The 22,969-nt window shown below is 50.4% G+C and overlaps 1 protein-coding gene across 1 annotated transcript in view; it reads right to left on the bottom strand.

The window, feature by feature from the left end:
- Positions 1–22,477, bottom strand: part of RIMKLA (ribosomal modification protein rimK like family member A) — a 28,684-nt gene extending 6,207 nt beyond the window's left edge. Inside the window, exons 1-3 of the mRNA XM_045799821.2 lie at positions 22,297–22,477; positions 7,079–7,309; positions 3,014–3,100 (exon numbers count right to left, since the gene is read on the bottom strand). Coding sequence (XP_045655777.1) covers positions 3,014–3,100; positions 7,079–7,309; positions 22,297–22,459 — 481 coding nt within the window. The 5' untranslated portion in view covers positions 22,460–22,477. The remainder of the gene's footprint in view (positions 1–3,013; positions 3,101–7,078; positions 7,310–22,296) is intronic.
- Positions 22,478–22,969: the final 492 nt, after the last annotated feature.

The following is a 22,969-nucleotide window of genomic DNA, read 5'->3' as shown; positions in this document are numbered from 1 at the left end:
CCAATCACCCAAATGAAAAGTGGGCAAAGGATTTGAATAGACAGCTGTCCAAAGATCTACAAATGCCCAATACGCACATGAAAAGACGCTCAACATCACTCATCGTCAGGGAGACAGCGAAACCACGACAAGATGCCTCCTTACACCCACTGGGATGGTGGTAACAGAAACAAATCTCATATTCGCAAGTTGCTACAAGTTCTCGTCATAAGAAAAAAACTCTGTACGGTGATGGATGTTACCTAGACTTACTGTGCCGAGCAGCTTGCAACGTATACAAATGTCGAATCCTTATGCTGTGTATCAATTAGACCGCAAAAAATATTTTAAAAATTCATTTAAAAATAAATAAGTAAAGTGGGCCTCTACATTACTGATGCTTGGGAAACATGTATTTTGGCTTGTGGCTTGCTTTTATGGTGGAAGTCTGGTGACTATTAGCCTAGTTTGTCAAGGCAAAGGGGACATTCATATATGTATATTCTAAGAGTTAGGCCTGCCCACTTTTCAGGCTACAAACGTTCAAATTAATACATGCAATCAAAAAGTTTTACTTAGTGCTCAAAAAAAAAAAATTTAATCCTAAATGAGTGAATGAATAAAACAAGATCAGGGAGGAGGAGGAGAAATCAGAATCCTCGCGCACTGCTGGAGGGCCTGTAAAAGGACATAACCGTTGTGGAAAACAGTTTGGCCGTTCCTCTGAAGTTAAACATAGAGTTACCATCTGACTCCGCAATTCCAGGCTTAGGTAGATACCCAAGAGAAATGAAAACGTATGTCCACGTAGAAACCTGTACACACATGTCCACAGCAGCATTAGTCCCAACAGCCACAACGTGGAAACAACTCAGATGCCCATCGGCTGGTGAGCAGATAAACAAAACGTGGGCTCCGCACACAACGGACTATTACTGAGGGATCAGAAGCACTGAAGTACGGATCCACAGGGATGGCCCGTGAGAACACCCTGCTAAGTCAAAGGAGTCAGACACAAAAGGTCACCTAGGGGATGACTCCATTGATATGAAATGGCCAAAACAGGCAAATCCATAGAAATAGAAAGTAGATTAGCGGTTGCCAGAGTCTAGAGGAGACAGTTGTGATTGACCCCTAATAGGTACAGGGTTTCTTTTCGGGATGGAAATGTGCTGAAATTAGGTAACAGCTATGGTTGTATACAGTAGTAAATATACTAAAATCCACTAAATTGTACACTTAAAAATGGTGAACTGTTTATGTGAATTACATCTCAATTTTTAAATTTTTTTATTTTTATATTTTTAGAGAGAGAGCATGCAAGCAGGAGTGGGGGGAGTGGAGAGGGAGAGAGAGACTCCTAAGCAGGCTGCACGCTCAGCACGGAGCCCGACCTAGGGCTTGATCTCACGACCCTGAGAACGTGACCTGAGCTGAAATTGAGTCAGATGCTTAACCAACTTAGCCACGCAGGCGCCCCTACATCTCAATTTTTAAAACGTTTGAAAATACCAAATATTTTATTTAATTTCCATTTATTGTCTGTCTTACCTTCCTACAATGTGAGCTCCTTGAGGACAGGAGTTTTCCTCTTGTTCCTTTCTGTATCCCCAGAGCCTACAACAGTGCCTGGCACTCAGTAAATATTAGTTGAATTCTCAATTATATATATTTTAGCACAGTAAAAAAAAAATTAGATGCTGAACTTTAGCACCGTAGCGTATCTATCTGAACAGCATTAAGGGCCCCAGCCTGCCCCCCAAACTCATTCCTCCTTCTCAACAGGACCCCTTGGCTCCCAGGTTGCTTTGCTCACACCTGCTTCCGTATGTTTGCTTACTCACTTCCTCCAGTTTGAATTCCACACTCCAACTTCAGTCTCCTTGTCCTCCAGGGAGGCCTTCCCTACCCTGTGGCCGAGCCGGCCCCCTCTGTCAGGTGCGAACAGGCTGGACGAGCCTGCCATGGAGGTTGTCACCCTGCGACTCAAGCATCTCTGCTCCCTGCACATTGCAGCGCCTGGAGAGCAGTGACCGAGGCTAGCTCAGCTCACTGCCCAGTCCCTACAGCACAGGACCTGCTCAGCGCATGTCTGTTTTGGGGGCCTCCCCTCACTGCAGATGCCCTGAGCGTGGAAGTGTCACCCCTGGGTCCCGTCAGGGGTACCCGCCCCCACGCTGCAGGAGAACTTCCTGCAGCATGCGTGCTCCGCTCCGTTACCCGTCCCCACTCCACACCGAGAGCTGCAGCAGGTCCCTGGGACAGAGGGGCCGGGGCCGGGTTCCCACCCCTGAGCAGCTCCCAGCCAGCCGGGGGGAGAGGGACATCCACTTGGGTAACTGTCATAAAGGGTAGAGCTGTGCTAGAGGCGTGGACAAAGCGCCACGGAGACACAAAGGAAGAGCTGGCAGAGAGGGAGGGGGACCAGGGATGTGGAGGGGAAAGAAACAACAGTGGAGGCAGAGGCCAGCTGGCCTCTACGGGTGAACAGAGGTTCACTAGAGGCCAGAGGAAGATGGCGTTGCTAGCAAAGGGAAGAGGACAGCAGTTTTAAAGAAAAGAAAGTACGTGGTCTAGCTAGCAAAGGAGAAGCAGTCTGCAGCGGCCTATGGAGGGTGCACGTGGCCGGAGAAGGCTGTGAAGGAAGGGTGAAGCTTCAGGGCCTTCGGTGCTACAGCGAGGAATCCAGACTTTGTCTAAGAGGCAACGAGACCCTTGGAAGTGCTTGTTATTGAGGGAGTGACAAGAAGAGATGTTTCAGAGAGATGACGCCCTAAGAAGAGAGGACGCGCTGGCACTGGGGTTAGGGAGACCAGTCAGAGTCGAGTCAGGAGTCTGCTGCCGAGTCCAGGGAGTGAACGAGAAGGGTCTGCTGCAGCAAGGACAGTGGGGACAGCGAGGAGGGGACAGAGGCACGGACGGCACCACGGGCCCTGCGAGGGGGCGCTCCACCTCTCTGAGCAGCGCTCGGCCGTGCCTGATGAGGCCGGCAGGGGTGCGGCCCTCACACAAGCCAAGGAGAAGCAGCACTGACCCCGGTGTCCCCGTGTGCTCTTCACCACGACCGGGTAGCCCAGGGGCTCAGCCTCATCAATCATCTTGGAAAAGTCTTCGTGCCCACCTGCGAAGAGAAGGTGAAGTCAGTGAAGGTCAGGCTGATGCTCGGGAGTGGTCACCCAGCACGGCCCCTCTGGGCAAATTCCTTCAAGGCCTCCTGTTCCTCTGATTAAAGCAATTCAAACCCATTCCACCCAGACGTGAACTTCCGTGGGAGCAGAGAGATAAGGAAACCAACACTGACCAAGAACGTGAACGTGGCAAGGGCCCCACGCGCTCTAGCTCATGCAACCCTCCTAACGGCCCCGCAGGGGGCAGGAGTTCTGTCCGGTGAAATGGCCGGCGTTCAGCAAAGCGTGAACGATGAAAACAAAACCATGACGAGGCCGTGTCCACGATCGGCGCATCTGCACAAAGAGCGCACTTTATCAGAAGGGGACTCCTGGGGCGCCTGGTGGCTCAGGCAGCTAAGCGTCTCAGGCTGAGATCTCAGGGGTCCTGACAGCTTGGGCTCCGCACTCAGCGCTCAGCGGCCAGTCTGCTTGAGCTTCTCCCCCTCCGGCCCTCCCCCTACTCCCTCTCTCTCTCAAATACATAAATCCTTAAAACAACAGAACGAAGAGAACTCCCGCAGCCAGTCTCCCCTTTGCTGTCCCGCCCGCAGCTCCCTTGCACCGCACTCAATAAACTCCTATCTGCTCTGTTGTGCCCGGGGGGTCCTTCCACAGCCCGGGCCCCCGGCCCCGTCTGATTCAGATGCCCCACATTCGGTGGGCCAGGACTCTCCCCGGATTCTCTGAGATCCCTCAGGGGAGAGACTCCAGTACTCCTTGGGGTACCGATGACCTCCGGGGGAGGTTACTCCTCGGTGAGGATCCGAAGCCCCAGGGGGAACCCGCCAGACTGCCCTTGCCCGAAAGGGTGAGGGATTTCCCCTCCTGCCCTTCGGACGGATCCTTCCCTCCATCTCCTCTCTCTTTTAGGCCCTTCGGCGGGCTAACCTCAGTCTTCCTCAGACAGCTGAAGGTCTCTGGCCAGGGCAGCTCCCCATGTGGTCTGAAGGTCTGAGGGTGAACAGGTCAGACTGCCCAGGGCCTGTGAGGACAAAGGACCCTTTTCCTCTCCTCTCCCACTCCGTCCCCATGAGGCCTCCAACCCGAGGCACGTCTGGCAGTGGAAGCTCGTCCAGAGTGAATCCACACATGCTAGAGACTCGGCTGGGACCCTTTCCTGATGCTGACTCTCCGCCACCTTGCTTCTTGCAGGCCCCCACTTTTCTTCTTTGTTCCCTCGCATCCGGCTGCCATCTTGATCTCAGACAAAAAGCATTTGTTCCTACGTGTCTGCGTAAACCCAACAATTACATATACAAATGATGATTCAACAAGGATCCCAGCACCTACCACTGGAGGATCCCCTCCCCCTAAATCCCACGGACCTGGCCACCAAGGAATTTCACTCAAATCTCCGACCTGCATGTTGACATAATACCATGCTCTGGTCTGTAACCGCACAGAACCCCGGATGGACGACCAGTGTAGGCAGGGACAGCCTGCCCCCCTCTCCAGCGTGAAGAAGCTACTGAAGACGAGACCTTCGCCCAAATGCCGGAGATTTTGTTGGGGGGGCTGTCGATCTGTTGGGGGGAACGCAGAGGCTGCTTTCAGGCAACAGGCTTGAGCAACGGAAGGGCCCATAGTGACCCTCTGGCCGAACACTAACAAACTCGTTAGGTGACCCCAAAATATCCATAAGCCCTAGCTGACCAATGGGCTACTTACAACCGGGCACAGGAATGAAAAAAGAAAAACTCCGAATGTTCCCACACCCCCTCACGCTCCCCCTTAACCACAGCCCCCCACCACTGCCTCCTGGCACACAGTCTCTCCTCTGCTGTCCTGCCCACTGATCCCTTGCAGTGTATTTAATAAACTTCTATCTCCTTAAACAAAAGGGAACTCCCAACTTCCTGACATCCACTGACATATTTAACTCCTCTCTAGCTAACCTCTTCTCCTTCCCTATAGAACAGTGAAAGAGGGGTCCTTCTTATCCAAGGCCATCCCCGCACCTGTGCTTTAGAACCCTTTCCCTCTCACCTCCTCAGGGATCTTGCACCATTAAGTGTGCTCTTTCTGATGGGTCTTCAACCTTCCAGTTCCCAGTTCCATCGCCATTTAATTTTTTTAAAAGATTTATTTATGAGAGAGAGCACGAGCGGGAGAGGCAGAGGGAGAGGTAGAGACACTCTCAAGAGTTTCCGCACTGAGCGCAGAGCCCGACGTAGGGCTCGATCTCACAACCCGGAGATCATGACCTGAGCCAAAACCAAGAGTCGGATGCTTAACTGACTGGGCCACCCGGGCGCCCCTCCATCGCCAGTTTAAACATGCTGGGTTCTCTCCCATCTTCAACAAGCTCATATCTACAAGCTTGTATCTCTACCATCACGCTACTCAAACAGGTTTGCATTTTCTCACTTCTCATTCATTCATTCCCTCGCCCTTGACAGTGTGGCTTTTCTCCCCACTGAAGCTGTATTCATCAAGTCCCTGTTGCTAAACCCAACACACATCTCAGCGCTTGTGTTACTTGTCCTTTCAAAACCAGACAGCACTTTTAATCATACCATCCTCCCTGGAATGTTCTTTCCATTGGCATCTGCCATCTCTCCTTTCCCTTCTCACCTCTCCGGCTGCTCCTGCTTGGTCTCCTGTACACATTCTTCTTCCTTGGCCCACGCTCTGAAGGGTTCCCTCTTGAACCCTCTCACTGAATTTTACTTTTTATTGTGGTAAAACAGACATCGAAGTTACCACTTGAGGCGTATAGTTCAGCCCTGTCTTCATTCTATATATTCTCCCCGAGCGATCTCATCCATTCTTGTGACTTCCACTTAACGTAACGACGGTTTCCAAATCCGCTTCCCTAGACTTCCCCAGCTCCCTCGGGAGCTCCAGATCCACTTATCTGCCGCCTACAGAACACTCTTACTTGCTTATACCACAGACGCCTCAGAAGGAATGGGCCCCGAACTGAAATCATCTCTGCCCGATGACCCTCGCCCTCTACCCACCAACCTGCGTCTCCTCTCCCGTGTTTCCAGCCTCAGTGAATGTTTGCTTTCCCACCTGGCTGCCCACACCAGAACCCGCATGTTGATATATTCCTTCCACAGTGCTCATATCCAGCCAATCGTCATGTCCTGTTGCTGCGATCTCCTTCGTAATTCCTGGATCTGTTCGCTTATCTTCATTCCTACTACGGCCCCTTCATTTAGACCGTCACTGGGTAGTTTAAAAAGCCTACCGCCACACACCTTGTCTCTACTCTGCCCGTCTGATTCCTTCTTGGTCGTGCAGCCGACGTGATATTCTGCACGCCGGTCAGGCCACCCTCTTGCGTGAGGCCCTGTCAGCCTCCGGATTCACACTCGTCTACTCCCCGTACTGCATAAGCTACTCTTACATCTCGACTCCGTCTCCCAAATACCTGCAAACTACTCAAAATACCACCCATCCGTCAGGTCTCACTTGACTCCAGGTCGATCGACATTCTGCTCTCTGCCTGGGTTACTGCCCCGTCCCCGCTGCTTCCGCTGGATGACTTCGGCTGAGCTGAGCTATCCTCTCTTTCAGGAAACCTCCCTCGATGTCTCCTGAGTGCACGTGGAGCCGTCCGTGTGTCCGATACCACCACGCGCTAACTATCGTGACGCTCAGCACGCTGCCCTGACGCTGCCTGTTCACTTGCTGCCTCCACCTCTGACGAACCGGGAGCGCCTTCGGGGCAGGACGCTCTCACTTACTGCTCTAGCCCAGGACCCAGGATGGCAGCGGTGCACAGTGCGGACCGCACACACACGGCATCAGTGAGTTACCGATGGAGGGAGCGTCCGCGTTAAAGACTCGAGAGATGCCGAATCACCTAAGATGGACAAGTTCCCAGTGAGAACCAACCAGACACTAGAGCGCTTTGGGGGGAGACAAGAGAGAGAGGCAGGCGGTTTGGAAAGGTCCGGGCCAATCCCAAGGACACTCACCGTAGGAGAAGGTGTCTGGCATGGGAACCCCATGTCCAGCCAGCTCCTGGAAAGTCCAGAACTTGTTGACGCAGTTTAAAATGCTCTGGGGGCGGTTGACGAGGCGGCAGCCCAGCTTCTCCAGGTGGCGCAGGACCGTGATGTCGCTGTCCGACTGCACGGAGGGGGTGGGCACCCGCACGAGCACCACATCTGGGAAGGTGGTGAGCGCCTTCTGGTTCAGCTGAAGGCCTGCAATTGAAGGACAAGAGTGAGCTCTGTGCTGGCCCCAGTCTAGTCCCACCAGAAGAACTGGCTCCAGCCGACTCCTCAAGACTGAACCCAGCAGAAGACAGCCTTGAAAATGGCACCGGAAATCCTGTAGTAACGAGAAAGCCAGTCAATGCCACACTCCACACAAATGGGCAGAGCACGATTATGAGGAAACACAAAAGAATGGACAGAGGAAAAACAAGAAAAGCAGTATATCGAGAATAATCCAAGTTAGAAAGAATCCACAGGGGATAGATAATACAGCCCCGTACCTTCCTTCCCTGTAGCCCTCGTATTACTCAAAGTGTGGTGGGTGAGGAGGCTGGAGACGTCACGAAATGGAAGCAGTGCAGCCCACTTAAGGAACCCTTACTAGTCTCTCAGGACTTGACCTTTACAGGTCTGTCTGGAGGGGCGCCTGGCTGGCTCAGGCAGTAGAGCCTGCGACTCTTGATCTCGGGGTCGTGAGTACCAGCCCCACGTTAGGCACAGAGATTACTTAACAACAACAACAAAAAAGATAAAAGTTCGTCGGAAAATGATGTAACCACTTAAATGATTTTTATGAATATAATGAATGTAAAAATGCCAATGTTAAGTAGAAAAAAAAACAAGACGCAAAGTGATAAATATAAGTTAGAGAAGACTAGAAGGAAATATACCAACATTTTAACAGTGGGTAATGGGATGATGGGGGATTCCCTATTTTATACTTAACTGTGTTTTCCAAAATGTCTCCAAGTGCATATTGCCTTTATAACAATAACAAAAAAAAATCTTAAAAAAAAATCAATCTACTAAAAATCAATTTGGTATCAAACAAAAGTAGAGTGCAGCCAAAGACAACTGGTCCCTACGGCGAAAGGACCTATGCCTGTATCATACTGGTAAACTGGGAGTGTTAGCTTGAAGTGAAGACTTGGAGGACCCGGAGTTCAGCGTTCAGGTATCTGTAGGGCTTCCATGCAGAAGACTTCCTTGGTGTGTCTTCTCTGACCCCAAGAGATACAGCCATCCATGAGCATTGTTTGTCTGTCGGTTCGCTCCTCTATCTCCAGCCCCTAGAACAGTGCCTGGTGCACGACGGGCACCTGATGTTTGCTGAATTGTTCAGAAGCCACAGGGAGACAGATTTGGAACCATGGAGACCAGAAATGGGATGGGAAGGGCAATGAGAAGTGAGTTCAGGGAATTACGTGGTTGGTCTTATTAGGAAGCCTTAAAAGAGTCTTTAAAAGGCTCTAAAGAAAATCTTTCAAAAAATTTCAAAACCATCTTCTATATAGGCTTTAACCTCAGCGCCTTCCACTCTGTAAGCAATGTGCTACAACCAGATAATTCCGAGAACACCAAAGATGCTGATGAAAAAGTTACTATTGCTCCACTGGGGGGATGAATAATGTCAATACAAAAACGCGAGGAAACAAAGAAACCAAAACCCCGAAACTACTGTATGGATCTAAGTTGCAGTTTCCCCCCATTCCAGATGTTCCTTCGATTTAACAAAAGCGGGCAGGTGTAATCATTAAGATACACTGTTTTCAGTACTTCTGTGGACAGCACGAACCCGAGGAACTGGAGCATGATTCTCAGGGATGACTTATAAAGAGCATTCAGGATATCTTCACTTGGCCATCAGAAAACAGAATCATTTATACTGGCTTTTCTCCTTTGCCACTTACAGCCCCCGGGGAAAAGAATATAAAAGGAGAAAGAAAGCAAACCCTGTATTAGCATCCTCAAAAGGTAGGAAAAGAAAGAAAGAAAAGTATCCCCAGTTGGTGAGAATGGTGAGTAAACACTCAGGGCAGAAGCAACAGCCCAGGACGACATCACGGGATGCGGTAATATATGCAAATCTGCTCTGAGAACTCTCCAGAGTCATCCACACGCGGGGGGGGGGGGGGGCTGGCATCGCCAGGGCACACACACTCCACTGAGCAAGGGAGGGCAGCTTATGGAGGTTTGTACCACCTGATGAGAAAAATGGCTTTGCAACAGAAAAGTGACCTAGAGAAATGAGAAGCAGCAGAAACGTCTGGCTTTCAAATCCCACATGAGGCCACAGACGAACAGTTAAACTTCTAAATGGGAAGAAAAGAATTCAGTCGTTTCTGGAGATACCAACCACAGGTGGACGGAGACAGCTCAGCCTCAAGCAGATTCACAGACACCTAGGAAATCTTACCAGAACTTCATCTCTCTTCTCCAAAGGTAAATCTTTGGGCCTGGCTCATTCCAACTGAAGCCTTCAATAAATGAAGAACGGAATGGGTTAAAGCGGAGCGGAAAAGGCTCTACACCGAGCAGTTAGACAGGTGTGGGCTCTGACCGGGCCGGCGTCCAGCTCTGGGCTGAGGGCTGGGACAGGCCAGGAGCACATCTGCACAACCAGCCCCTCCTCTGCCCTCGTTCACGGCTCCAGCATTCTTGCCGTGCGCATCTTCGCCTGCCCCGTTCATCCCTGTTCTCTTTGCCATCTACTCCTAGGGAAATCACCATTTCCAGAAGTAGGAGACAAGAGGCGCCACTCTTCTGTGGCTTCAGTGCGAACAGCCGATCCACATGGCCATGGCCGAGAACAACTTGGGTGCGAGGCTGGCTCTTGGCAAACCCGCTGCTGAGTTCTGAGACCTTGAACCACTTAGTAATGGCTCCCCTCTCCCCATTCACATCTGCTCTCAAGAAAGGACTGATGAACTTAATATAGGACGCAGCTTAAATGGGTCACCTTTCCCAGAGTCCTTAACATTTCCACTGCAATCTACAGGCCTCAAGCCAAGGGCATGAAGAGCCGACGCAGGACATCAGGGCGGGCAGGGCTCTGCTTGGCTGCGGGTGGATGGAGGGAAATGAGAGCTTGTGCCCTCAAATAACAAGGGATTTCATGTGACTAAGTGCCCAGTGCTCTTGGGCATCACCCTGACGTGGGGAACAGGGCAGGAGGAAGGGAGCAAAGTTGTTTCTGGAATATTATTTGGCGTCTCCCAGACTCCTACAATGGGCTCAAAATGTACTGTTTAGCCTCAAACCACCTTTTTTTTTTTTTTTAAATTAAATCACCCTGTCCCCAAACAGGTCAGTAAGATAGTGAAAAAGATCAGACCCCAAACTAATGAAGCCACCACAATATTTTTTCCATATTACTTCTCAAAACGTCTTCAATGTCCATGGTCCATTATATTCTGATGTCCTTTTGAACTGTTATTTATATTTGGAAATATTTTACTGCATTAAAAGCAAGCTAGAAAAATGGCACAACTTTTCCCAAAGAACTGGATCTGCTCTTTTCTAACTCATGTATCAGGTTAAACTAAGTTAATTCTACAAAACTAGACTTCTGCATTGTATGTACAACAGTGAAGAAACGTACTCTATAATACAAAGAAATACCTTTAGAAAGAAGCAAATCATTCTTGGAAAGTACAGCTGTAGGGACCCCTGGGAGGCTCAGTCGGTTAAGCGTCTGCCTTCAGCTCAGGTCATGATCCCAGGGTCCTGGAATCAAGCCCCGCATCGGGCTCCCTCCTCGGTAGGGAGTCAGCTTCTCCCTCTGCCTGCCGCTCCCCCTGCTTGTGCGCTCGCTCCCTCCCTCTCTCTCTCTCTGACAAATGAATCAATAAAATCTTTAAAAAAGAAAAACGAGAGCTCTAAAAATTAAAAACCATTCTCAACCCTTCACACCCATAGCGGGAAGCAGAGCCTATACAGAGATAGTCGGCGGTGTAGACGTTCAGATCTGAATCCGGTGAGCACTGCTATTCAGCATTTGTTGCTAAGACCTTTCACATATATTATCTCATTTAAAGGAAAAATTTCTTGGGGTGCCTGGCTGTCGGTGGAGCATGTGGCTCTTGATCTCAGGGTTGTGTGTTTGAGACCCACATTGGTTTTAGAGATTACTTTTTAAAAAAATCAGGAGCCCCCGGGTGGCAAAGTCAGTTAAGCATCCAACTCTTGGGTTTCGGCTCAGGTTGTGATCTCAGGGTTGGGAGGCTGAGCCCTGCGTCAGGCTCCGCGCTCAGCTCAGAGTCTGCTTAGAGTTTCTCTCTCCCTCTGCCCTTCCCCCCTCTGTTCTCTCTCTCTAAAATAAATAATTTTTAAATTAAATTAATAAATGAAACATTTCTTGTTATATGGATCCCTGCAATAGATCTGACTTCAAAAGTCTCCACATTGACGAAGAACCGATGCGTCGTGGGTCACGACCCTCCCGACCCAGGCACACATATGCACACACAACCCCGGCTTCAGAAGAAAAGGCTTCAAAAGTAAACTGGTTTCTAGTGTACTAAGAAAAAGCCTTCATGGACAAAGCAAGCAGCAGAAATAAGAAATCACAGGACACGATAGCATGGCGGCAAGTAAGGACCTCACTTCCAGCAGCTTTTAGAACCCCTCTATTTCCACAGGATCGTGTGACAGTGGCTGGCAGGGGAGCTCTGCAAGCTGTCAGAAAGGAATCAACAATATAAATAAAGTAAGTGGATAACCCATGGAGAGCTCTGCATTACCTTGTTGTGCTAGGAGGAAGATGTGCCGTTTGAAACACGATCCGGCTCTCGACTCAATGATGCTCCAGGTTTTCCCTGGTTTCTTTCTCCCCTGCACCCACCACTTTCTCCCCTACACCCACCACTTTCTCCCAAGGAAGTTATTTGGTCATAAGGAACTTATTTTTATTTTTAAGGAGTACATGCTATCACCACTCCTCCTTCCTTTTAAAGTTCTTTGTTACAGTGCCCAAAGAAATCTTACCTCCTCATTAAAACCCACAGTCGTTATGTGGCCCCTTTTGTTCTCCACCAACTGCTGTTTTCAGGTCATTTAATTCACTTCACCCTTTACTGAACTGTTGGGATGAGTCAGACACACTATTAAGCAGGAACACCAGGCTGAACCAGGTAATCTCTGCCTACGAGGAGCTTAGTCTCCTTATGGACACACAGACACAACTTAAATATCCATTCAGCCCGTCACTCAACACATCCGTTCAGCAAATATTTATTAGCACCTACTCTGGGCCAAGTCCAGTGTCAGTTCGGGGGTCCCCAGAAGCACTCCCCGAGACAGGTGCAGGAAGTTTACTATTAGGGTGGTAATTTCAGGAAACGCAGGTGGGGGAGTAGAGGAGGCAGTGTGGCAAATACAGGGGTGTTATCTAGTAAGGGACCCCCCAGCAACTGGGGCTTACTCATAACACTAAGAAATGGTTCAGTGCACATGCCTCAGTTACCCACTCAAGGGGAGGGGGGAGGGGGGCTGGCAATCAGTAATTTCCGTACACCCACTCTGTCTTCGGTTGAAAGCTGCTCAGCGGTGTGGCAGTAATTTCCTGGCCCTTCTGGCTTGCCATGCATATGTGGGCCCCAGGGCCGTCAAATGGTAAGGGCAACAGGGACACAGCAGGGCATGACAGCTAAGGAACAGGCACCATCTTAAAGGCTGGGCGTGGGGGCGGAGGGGTGATCCCTGGACTTGAAGACCGCACGCAATTGTGATGAAGTCGTTGACACTCTGTGCAGAGCACCTGGGGGGGAGGCAGTCATCAGTCTGGTTTGGGCAGTGGGTGGGGAGAGGAGGCGACTGATTCTAACACAACATGAGAAGTGGTCTATCGGGCGTATGAATCAGGGTATGGTGATGGCAGAGGAGGAGGAAGCAGTTGGTGATAATCTCTGAGAGAGAATCAAGCAAAGTTTCAGAAAGGAGCTGTTGACTCATGGTGCCTCTGGGCTCAGAAGAAATGTGTAAAACGAGTCAATGCATAACGTCTACTTCTCCAAAAGAAATCCACGGTCAAGGCCCGGCATCTACAAAGCCCTGAGCTGAGGAATATCTCAGGGCCAATGTATTTACAAAGGCATGGCAAGAGGTTGGGCTGACTTGAGCTGAAAGCCAACTATGGTGAAATGGATAAAGCACTGGCCTCCGAGTCAGAGACTTGATTTAATTCCTTGTTGTCATTTAACAACTTGGCAAGACACATGTGTCTCCGGGTGTCAGCTTCCGCTTCTGTAAAACAGAAGAGTCCCAGAACTTGGAAACCGCCCCCTGACCCCCCCAACCCCCACCTTACCAACACGAGCTCCTTGCAACCATGAAAACAAAGCTCATCAAGCCCTTTACCCCTTTCGTGGATCAGTCACCCAAGACTCCAGCCTCTAAGGCCACCTCATTTCACTAGATGCTGAACCCCGCCTGGCTCTGACGTCTTTTCTGCTCCCATATTCCACTCCTTCTCCCCTTCGCAGTGTCCTCCAGGACTCAAGGGGCAGCAAATCCCCTATCCTGGGCCTTTCTTTTCCTGCATGCAGCTGACCCCCTGCTCTCCCCACTAACACTGCTTCCCCAAATCCCTTCCCAGCTGTTCTCTCTGCCTGGCCCCTTGCATTCCTGAGCCTGCCAGTGGGAGAGACGCTCCTTGCTCCTCACTGTGGCTTCCAGACCATCCTCCTCTCTCTCCCCTAATACTCCCAGCTTGACTCTCATCACGCTGTACCTCACTCCAGCTGTGCAGGTCATCCAGGGACCCCAGCCACCTACCTCTGTCCCTGGAGCTTTAGCTCCTGACTCACCAGCTCCCCGCGCTGTCACAGCTGGTGGTGATGTCAATCTCCCTGTGCAGAAATCTTCCAATGCCCAGGCCAGTTTTCTGGCCTCATCTCCTCCAAGGACGCTGTCCACCACCCCACCTCAGCCACCACTTTGGGTTACATTCTAGACTTGATGCACTCATCATAATTCCAGTCCCCAATCACTGTCTCCTATCTTTCCAGCTCACTCTCTCTAGTGCCCCAGCTCCAGCCAAACTTTGCCCTCACTCTGACCCCGGAACTACCATGCAAGGGTCCCCGTCTTTTCAAAGTCCCTCACTTCCCCTTTTAACCTATTTAAATTCCGTAGTCAAACACCATAGCACACATCTGCAAACCTACGGTACATCCTCAACTCTTGTACCTGTTTCTTGCTTGGCTCAACCACGTCCCTGGTTAGACTGATCCAACTCTGCCTACTCCGTGTGCCTCCTGTGCAACGGAATGCGGAGAGAAGAATACACAGACCTGCTGACTGGTCTCAAGGGCATCCTTCCTGCTGCCTGGCAAGCACCCTATTTCCATGGTCCAGTCACTCTCCCTGACCCTAGACAACGATTTCACTTTCTCTTCTTGCTACTTCCTCCTTCCTTCTCCTTCTCCCTCTTCCTATTACGAGGACAGAAACTGAAGCAATCAGAAAGGGACTTCTCTACAAGCTCCCACAAGCACACCTGTCCACCTGCCGACACCTGGGTCATACAGGTTACCTTCTCTCTTATTGTAACAGCTCAAATGTCCTTGCTCCTAGCTCAGGCCAATTCCTTGAAATATGCAATAGATCCCAACCCCTCCCAGTCGCTTAAAGCACTGCTTCAGCAATTCACGGCCCCCCTCCTGCATCATCAATTTCTCTCCATTGGATCACTCATGCGAGCATACAACATGCTGTTACTTCTCTCTTCAAGAGAAGCTTCTCAAACCCATCTCCTGTTTGAGCATTGTCTAAGTCAACTCAGGCTGCTGTAACAAATACCACTGGGTGGCTCAAACAAGAGACATTTATTTCTCACAGTTCTAGGGACTGGAAGTCGGACAGGGTGCCAGCATGATTGGGTTCTGGTGAGCCCTGTGTCTGGCTTGCAGATAGCTGCCTTCTTGCTATAACCTCAGAAGGCAGACAGAGAGAGAAAAAAAACTGCGGGGAGAAACACAATTCAGTTCATAGCAGGCTATCAATCCATTTCTCACCTTCCCTTTATCACGAGACTCCCAAGACAGCGTGTATATTCGTTGGTTTCCATTGCTTCATGAGACTTCTCTTACAAGGGACACTAATGCTGAGTCCACGTTGCTAAATTCAATGGTCCATTCTCATCCCTCAACTGACCTGATCAGCCAGCAAAGACTGACACCATCTGATCACGTCTTCCTTCTTTAAATACCTTCTCCACCGGGCTTCCAACACACCCCTCGCTCCTGGGTTTCTTCATCCCGTATACTTGGGACTCTTCGCTGGCTGCTCCCCCTCTCCCCCAGCCACTAACTGAAGTGCCCCAGAATTCAGTCCTTGATGTCTTCTCTTTTCTATCTGTAGTCACTCCCTTGCCAGGTGTATGGAGATGCTTTGACTTTTAATATCTTTAGGCCAGGGCTTTCTCCTGTATCCCAAACGATAGGAAATTGACTACTTGACATTTCCACTTGGATGTCTGATGGGCATCTTGGACTCAGTCCTGATCCTCAGCACCTGTCCAAACCTACTCCTCCACCCTTTCCGGTAAATGGCAAACTATTCTTCCAGCTGCTCAGGCCAGACACCTTGGAGTCCTCCTTGTCCAGTATCTCCTGAACACCCAGCCTCTGATTCGGTAGGCAAGTCCTGACAACTGTGTCCTCAAAATCTATCCAAAATCCAGTCACTCTGCACCTCCTCCTCTGAAATCATTCTAGTCCAATAATCATCATCTCTCACCTGAATTGTAGCAATGACCCCAGCGATCTCCCTGCTTCTGCCCTTGCTACTATCAGTCTGTTCTCAACACTGTGACCAAAATGACCCTGTGACCGTAAGGCAGATCACGTCACCCCTCTGCTCAAAACCCTTCCCAGCTCATCCAGAGTAAAGCACAAAGTCCTTCCATGACCGGGGTACCTGGGTAGCTCAGTCGGCTGTGTCCAACTCTTGACCTCAGCTCGGGTCTTGGTCTTGGGGTTGTGAGTTCAAGCCCTGTGTTGGGCTCCACACTAGGTGTGGAGCCTACTTAAAAAAAAAAAAAATCCCTCCATGACCCACAAGGCCCTATACATTGGCTCTTCTCCCCCTACTGTCCACTTCTCTGACCTTCTCTCCTAATGCTTGCCCCTTGGTTCACTCTGCTCTGGCCAGATTGCTTTGCTGCTCCCCCTAGTCTACACTATTCTAATCCCAGATATCTATTTTTTTAAAGATTTTATTTATTTATTTGAGACAGAGAGAGGAGAGAGAGCACAAGTGGGGGGGGGACAGAGGGAGAATAGGCTCCCCACTGAGCAAGGAGCCTGATGCAGGACTCGATCCCAGGACCCCGGAATCATGACCTGAGCTGAAGGTAGCCACTTAACCCACTAAGCCACCCAGGTGCCCGTAATCCCAGGTATCTAAATGGCTTGCTTCCTCACCTCCTTCAGGTCTTTACTTGAGCACCATCTCCTAGGTGAGGACCACCGCAGCCACACTATCCAAAATTGCATCCCCTCCCCTACCTTCAGAAACATTCTATCCTCCCATTCCCCTTCCCTGCTTTTTCCTCCTTAGCCCTTTTCACCAACATATTACATATTTTACTTATCTTGTTTATACCCTCTCTCTCCCATCTAGACTGTAATTTCCTGGCGAGGCAGAGATTTCTGCCTGTTTTGTTCTGGTACCTAGAATGACACCTCACACATAGCAGGTAATCAGCGGGTATCTGTCGACCAAATGAATGAATGGAATCTTAACAATAAGGATGGAGACTGTGTTCTTGCTCTTCTGCTGGGCAGGCAACAGCCGTTGAAGGAGTAGGGTGGTTGTGAAGATTAAGGCACATAAAAGATATGAAGTATTAATAACAGAGTTACCGAAATAAAGAACCATTATTCCTGTTATTTTTTCAACGCAAAGTAACTTAAATTTATCACTCTCTCATGGGGGGTGAGTGGTCTTCTTGAGTTACTCTTTAACGGTGAAAGATCAAATAGAAATAGATTAAAACTTCAGATCATGCTGTAGGTTTGTTAAAATAATAAGGTGAAGTCTCAGCAAAGTGGGCAAGGTGGCGCACTTACCCACCGGAGAAGGGGGTGGAGTGAGGTGAGGCTAGCACTGACCTGCCTGCATGTCATTGGACTCCCTGCTTGTAAGGGGAGTGCCAAGGAGGAGGTGTGGACGGATGGAAGTGACACTGACCTCTCTGATGATAGCTCCACCCCTTCCACCAGGCAAGCCTAACAAATTTGGTGGAAGTGTTATGGTAGCAGCAAGAGGGGGTCCAGAAATCTCTAAGTAAGGCTTTGAGATCTACTAAGGATCCCAATCTACTGGTTCTAGAGCTTTTTCCAACACAGGTCATGAGGTATCCCTAAAATCTGTTAGAATCATAAACTACACATCCGCTCCATCCTCCGTCCCCGAGATTCGCCCACGGATATAAACATGGACCCACAGAGTAAAGCAGATCCATTCCGTGCTCCCGTCAGCTTAGAAACAGCATATGATAGATGCTTCTATCTGCTCTCTGACTTTTCCACTAGTCCTATAGGGTGGCTTATTCAGATGACAGGGTGTCAGGCACAGGCCCTTGGCAGAGAACGAGGTCAAAGATCAACAACTTCTGTGCCCTAGGTTATCCTTGCCTACTAGCGCCTCCTTGCACGGCAACCGCAGTCCTTCCCTTCTCCATGAGGCCTCTGTTGTCTTCTGGAAGGCTGCCATACGGTCTCTTCCTCCAATTCAGTTAGGATTCCCCCCACCCAAACTTTTAAATCTTACTCAGCTGATTACTGCAGAAAAACAAGAAAAGCTATCCCAGACACCTTAATTTAAAGAACCTGACCTCGGGGCGCCTGGGTGGCCCAGCTGGTTGGGAATCTGTCGCTTGGTTTTAGCTCAAGTCAGGATCTCATGGGTCCTGGGATCGAACCCCTCACATCGGGCTCCGTGAGGGGAGCGGGGAATCTGCTTGAAAGGCTCTCTCCCTCTGCCCCTCCCCCACTCACAGTCACACACTCTCCCCTGTCCCAAAATAAGTAAATAAGTAAATAGATCTTAAATAAAAGTAAAAAAAATAATAAAGAACGTGACCTAGAAATCACCATATGGCCACCAAGGTTTTCAGCTCTGAAAGGAAGGCAAGGAATGCTGAATCATTCTGCTCCTAAGAGACCAACTATTACACACCCTCATTTCCAGGTCAGACGCATTTTTTCGGTCTTGCTTGCCGTCTATCCCTGAGTTTGTTTCCTGAGACACGAAATTATCATTGTAAAGGTCTGTGGGTGGTCAAAGAACTTAATTTGCCCCGTGACTCTGCCCTCCGAGAATGGCTCATCACAAAAACATTCACACAAGCATGATCTCCCAAACAGAACCTACCCACGGTAAAAGCCTCCTACGCTTCAAATTAGCCTCTCAGGCCCTTCACTCAATCATCCACACATTAACCGGAGGCCCACTGTGTACCAGGTATGAAGCATACACCTGAGGGATACCCAGTCGTTTGGGGGGGGAGGGAGAGAGAGGAGATGAACTTTAGAAACAGAAAAATTACAATAAAATATGATGGATGCTATTTTAAAAGGATGTACAATGCTACTTGGCAGCAGATGGGAGAGGGATCGACCGAGGGAAGGGGAGGGAATTCAAGACAGACCTCAGACAGATGAGTGACGGGAGCTGAGGAGGAGGAGGAATGCAGGTGTGCCCGTGAGGGGGAGGGAGCTGCACTGGATGGGCACCTCGGGCCCAGGGAATTCAGCGTGAGGGGCCGGTGGAGTCAGGGCGGGCGATGCATGGCCGGGGTGGAGTGCAAGAGAGGAAACAAGTTTGCTGAGCCTGCAATTCCTGAGTACTGGTCCTAAGTGCCAGATACCCTCCTGAAGTTTGTTAAGAGTGAGTTTGTCAAAGAACCTCGACATCTGCCTAGCACACAAGGGACACTATGCGTATTTTGCTTGGACTATTATGTGCATCCGGGTGACACAGTCCCCACCATCCCAGCCCGCGGCGGAGAATAATGAAGAAATATTTGTTGAATGAATGAAAAACTTGTGGCTTCTAAGAAGGAACGGAGCTAGACATGGCTCTCATCATGCTACGTCCCGCAGAGAGGTGAAGGGAAAGTGTTCCCTGCAGGATTGCTCCGGTCACCGGAAGGTCATTCCACTCTTCCCCCGTGGCCACTGCCACTCACCCCGTCCAAACCTATGCTGGGCCAGCGAGGTCACTCATCACGAAACCTCGCATTTGCATGGCGTCTTCAGCTTACTTGTATTACCTTGTTCCAATACCTGTAATCTTTAAATCCCGAACTTCTCATCGCTTGTATGAATCCTATTTCCAGATAGAACCTGAAATTTTGGTCTCTGGATTTGGAGTCCCACTAGACTCCGCAGAGGGAAGCCCAGGAAAGAATTTAAGTAATTGGCTGAGGTCCTGCCCACACCGTCCCAAACGGACTCGTGCATCGACGCCGGCACAAATCTCGAGAAGGAACGAAGGGAGAAATGGTATGAATGCAGACTTTGTAAAAGGGGGTGCCTTAACTTCCTAAACGTTAAAATCCCTTTGCAAAGTCAGCGTCTAGCCTCAGTGTAATTCAATTCAGTCCAAGTCCACATCCACGGACAAGGGTACTATGGGCTGCAGATGCCCTCTCACATACTTACTCCATACGCAGAGCTGGGCATCAGACCAGGTCTTGAACTGTCGTTAGCGGCTAACTAGCTCGATGGCACTGAGTAACTCTGACCATCCGGTCCTTCGTTAGTAAAACAAAAGGGTCAGGACGGAGGGTCTCAAGGCTTTCCCAGCTCTCACCCTCCATAATTTGCAAATGGGAAATGGCATGAATATCAGTAACTATTTCTGTATTTCAAAGCCAGTTCTAGAGTTTACTTCAGAGGAATATTTGGCAGCAAATTGCCAAGGCTCGTCTACAGTCTGACGATAGAAGAAACTGGGAAATAGAGCGCATATCTTTATTCGCCCAAAAATATTTACTGAGTGCCTGTTCCTGCAAGACAGGGTTCTAGGCATTGTTAAAGCACTGAACAAGCAAGGGAGCTCACTCTGCATGGAGCTTCGTCCTTGTGCTTCAATTAATCCACCCCCGCGACCAATCAATCTCTTCACTGCTCGGGATGGCAGAAAGAGTGATGTGATCGGTTTGTGTGTCATGAATTGTATCTGGCTATCTCTGAATTAGCAAAACATTAAAACTGCTTCAAAAAATGCCTGTCTTCAGTTTCTCCAGCAACGAGGCAAATAACTACGTGTATTTGCTTGTAGTTTAAACAGAAGTAACTTCCAGTTTGTGAACAGACGGAGATACATTCACACATGAATTCCCGTAAAAATTTTAGGACACTAAACAAAAAGGTTTAAATGTTTCCTGCAGCACTGACGACATAATTTTCTTTTTCTAGGACCAATTCTTTAAAATGTTTGGGTTTTTTTTTTTATTATTTTTTTTTAAAGTAATCTCCATCCCCAACACGGGTCTCAAACTCATGACCCCAAGATCAAGAGCCACATGTTCTACCGACGGAGCCAGCCGGGTGCTCCTAAAATGGGGTTTGAGATACAAAACAGAGAGAATCTCCCTACTCTTTCACAGAACGTGTGACGGGTCTACAACAGGGGTATGATGTGGAACTTCAATTGCTGTATCTCAAAAAGGCATCTTCACAAGCTGTAAAATATATAAATAAAATGAAGAGCACACAAACCGACCCTGGGGGGAGAAAGGTGTACATACTAGGTGTAGATCAGTAAAATATAACATTATTCCATATAACAGTTTTAGAGCTGGAAAATCCTTAACCCTTAGTTTCATGTAAACAAGAAACCTGAGATTCAATGACATAAAGTGACCTGGCCAAGGCAAGGCCAAGATACTTGTTAGCAGCAAAGCTGTGCTAAGAATCCAGGTCTGCAGACGCTTCTGCAGGAATCTAGCTCTGCGTTAACCCTAAGAGTTTCAGCAGATCAAGAACGGAGAAGACAGTACCCCTTAGAGACGACACACTGTTTCAGACTAAATGTATGACACCTAATGCTTGTAGTAGATTTCTCTGGGAGGCTATACAGTCTGAGATTACTTACGAAGGGTTTAGATCAATTTATGGATGAAGCATCTAGAACAGATACATTAGACACAGGTCATATTTAAAATCCCTATAAGTAACCTGTTCCGAATTTGGAATCTCTTTCCCCTTCTAAAGAAAAGTAACAAATTATAAGCTTATTGAACCAGATATGGTTGAAATAATAATGATGTCCCCAAAAGCACTGTGAACTGGGCCCAAATTCTCCCCACCCCCAGTGCCACATCTGATCCCCCTGAAGTAGCTGGCTTACTTCCAGAGTGGAGGCTGGAGCCACTCAACACTGCAGGATAGAGGGGTTTCCTAAACCAAGGATTCCCATCGGAGACTGCCTGCATTACAGATAGGTAAGAATATCTAAAAACATACTTAACCTTTTGAGGTCAGGGTCATAGATGATAACCATGTCTTACCCAAAAATGTCTCTTGGACATAGCAGTGGAGAAATATGAGGCCAGAATGGTCTGTACCTGAAATCCTGGCTTTTCTGGAATCAGAATTCAACACCTTTAGGAAGGAGGATGAGTTTAAAGAAAACCCATCCACGGTCTACTCTCCCACTTACACCCTCAAGAGGTGACTCCAATCCTAAATTTCTCCCCTACGTAGGTTCCTAGTTCGGGAACGATATTCTATAGTGCGTTACTGATGCTTACACACTCCTGGAAAACTTTTAAAAACATCCGTCTTAATGGCAATTTCGTAAATGTGGTGAGGGTTGCTATAAAGCTATACTGACAGGGCACGGAGGCGAGCAGAATTTGCAAATCTGGGGTTTGCAGCCTGATTGTCCTCGTACCTCCAGGCGGCTTCAGGCGAATTCGAGTTCCTCCCAAAACAAAGTCCCCTAAGTACACGGAATCCCGTTCTCAAATCTTGGCCTCAGGGCAGATGGTGGTGGTCAAAGGAAGCTCTCAAGGTTAGGGGCCTTCCGCAACCCAAGGAGGGCTCGCGGGGGAGGGCGGCTGGTCTGGGGGGCCCGAAGGAGACTTGGCTGGAGGAGGCCCGGGTGCGCGCGCCCACCGGCCGGCTCCCGGGGACCCCGGCGCGCCTCCCCGCCCTCCCGGGGCCCGCCTCGCTCACCGAGGTGGCCGCCGACGACGGTGACGGCGATCTGGTCCATGAGCACCGCCCGGAAGCGCACGTCCTGCTCGGAGCAGCGCTGCCGGAGGGCGCGCAGGATCTGCACCTGCGGGTAGTCCTCACGGATGCGCCGGTCCGTCAGGAACCAGAGCTGGGAGCACATGGCGGCCAGGGCGGCGGCGCCCGGCGCGGCGCGGCGCGGGCCCCCTCGACGCCCCGGGCCGCTCGCTCGGGCTGGCGGGCGGGCGGCCGGCCGGCGACCCGGGCGAGCGCGCGCCGCGGCTCCGCTCCCGCCGGTGCGCCAGGCGCCTCTGCAGCCCTGACCCAGCGAATCCGCCCGGCCACTCAGCGCCGCCGCCGGCCCCGGCCAGCCAATCAGCGCGCGGCGGCGGGCGCGGGCCCCGCGCGGCCGGCTGCAGAGGCGGCCTCGGCGGGCGGCGGCCGGGGAGGGGCGGCGGGGCCGGGGGCCTGCGGCGGCCGGGGGAGGGGCGGCGGGCGGGGCTCGGGGCCCGGGAAGCCCGGGGGCCGCCGGCGGGCGGCGGCGCGGCCACGGGAGGTATTCCCCGCCCCGCCCGGGACCCCGGTGGGCGTGGCGCCGCCGGTCGGGGTGGGGCGCCGGGAGGGGGAGGGGCCGGGGTGCGGGCCGCGGGGCGCAGAGGATGTCCCGGCTCCC

This window comes from Ursus americanus, chromosome 12, assembly GCF_024610735.1.
Source record: "Ursus americanus isolate L20-20 chromosome 12, mUrsAme1.1.p, whole genome shotgun sequence".
NCBI lineage: Eukaryota > Metazoa > Chordata > Mammalia > Carnivora > Ursidae > Ursus > Ursus americanus.
This window is presented reverse-complemented; position numbering and strand designations above follow the sequence as displayed.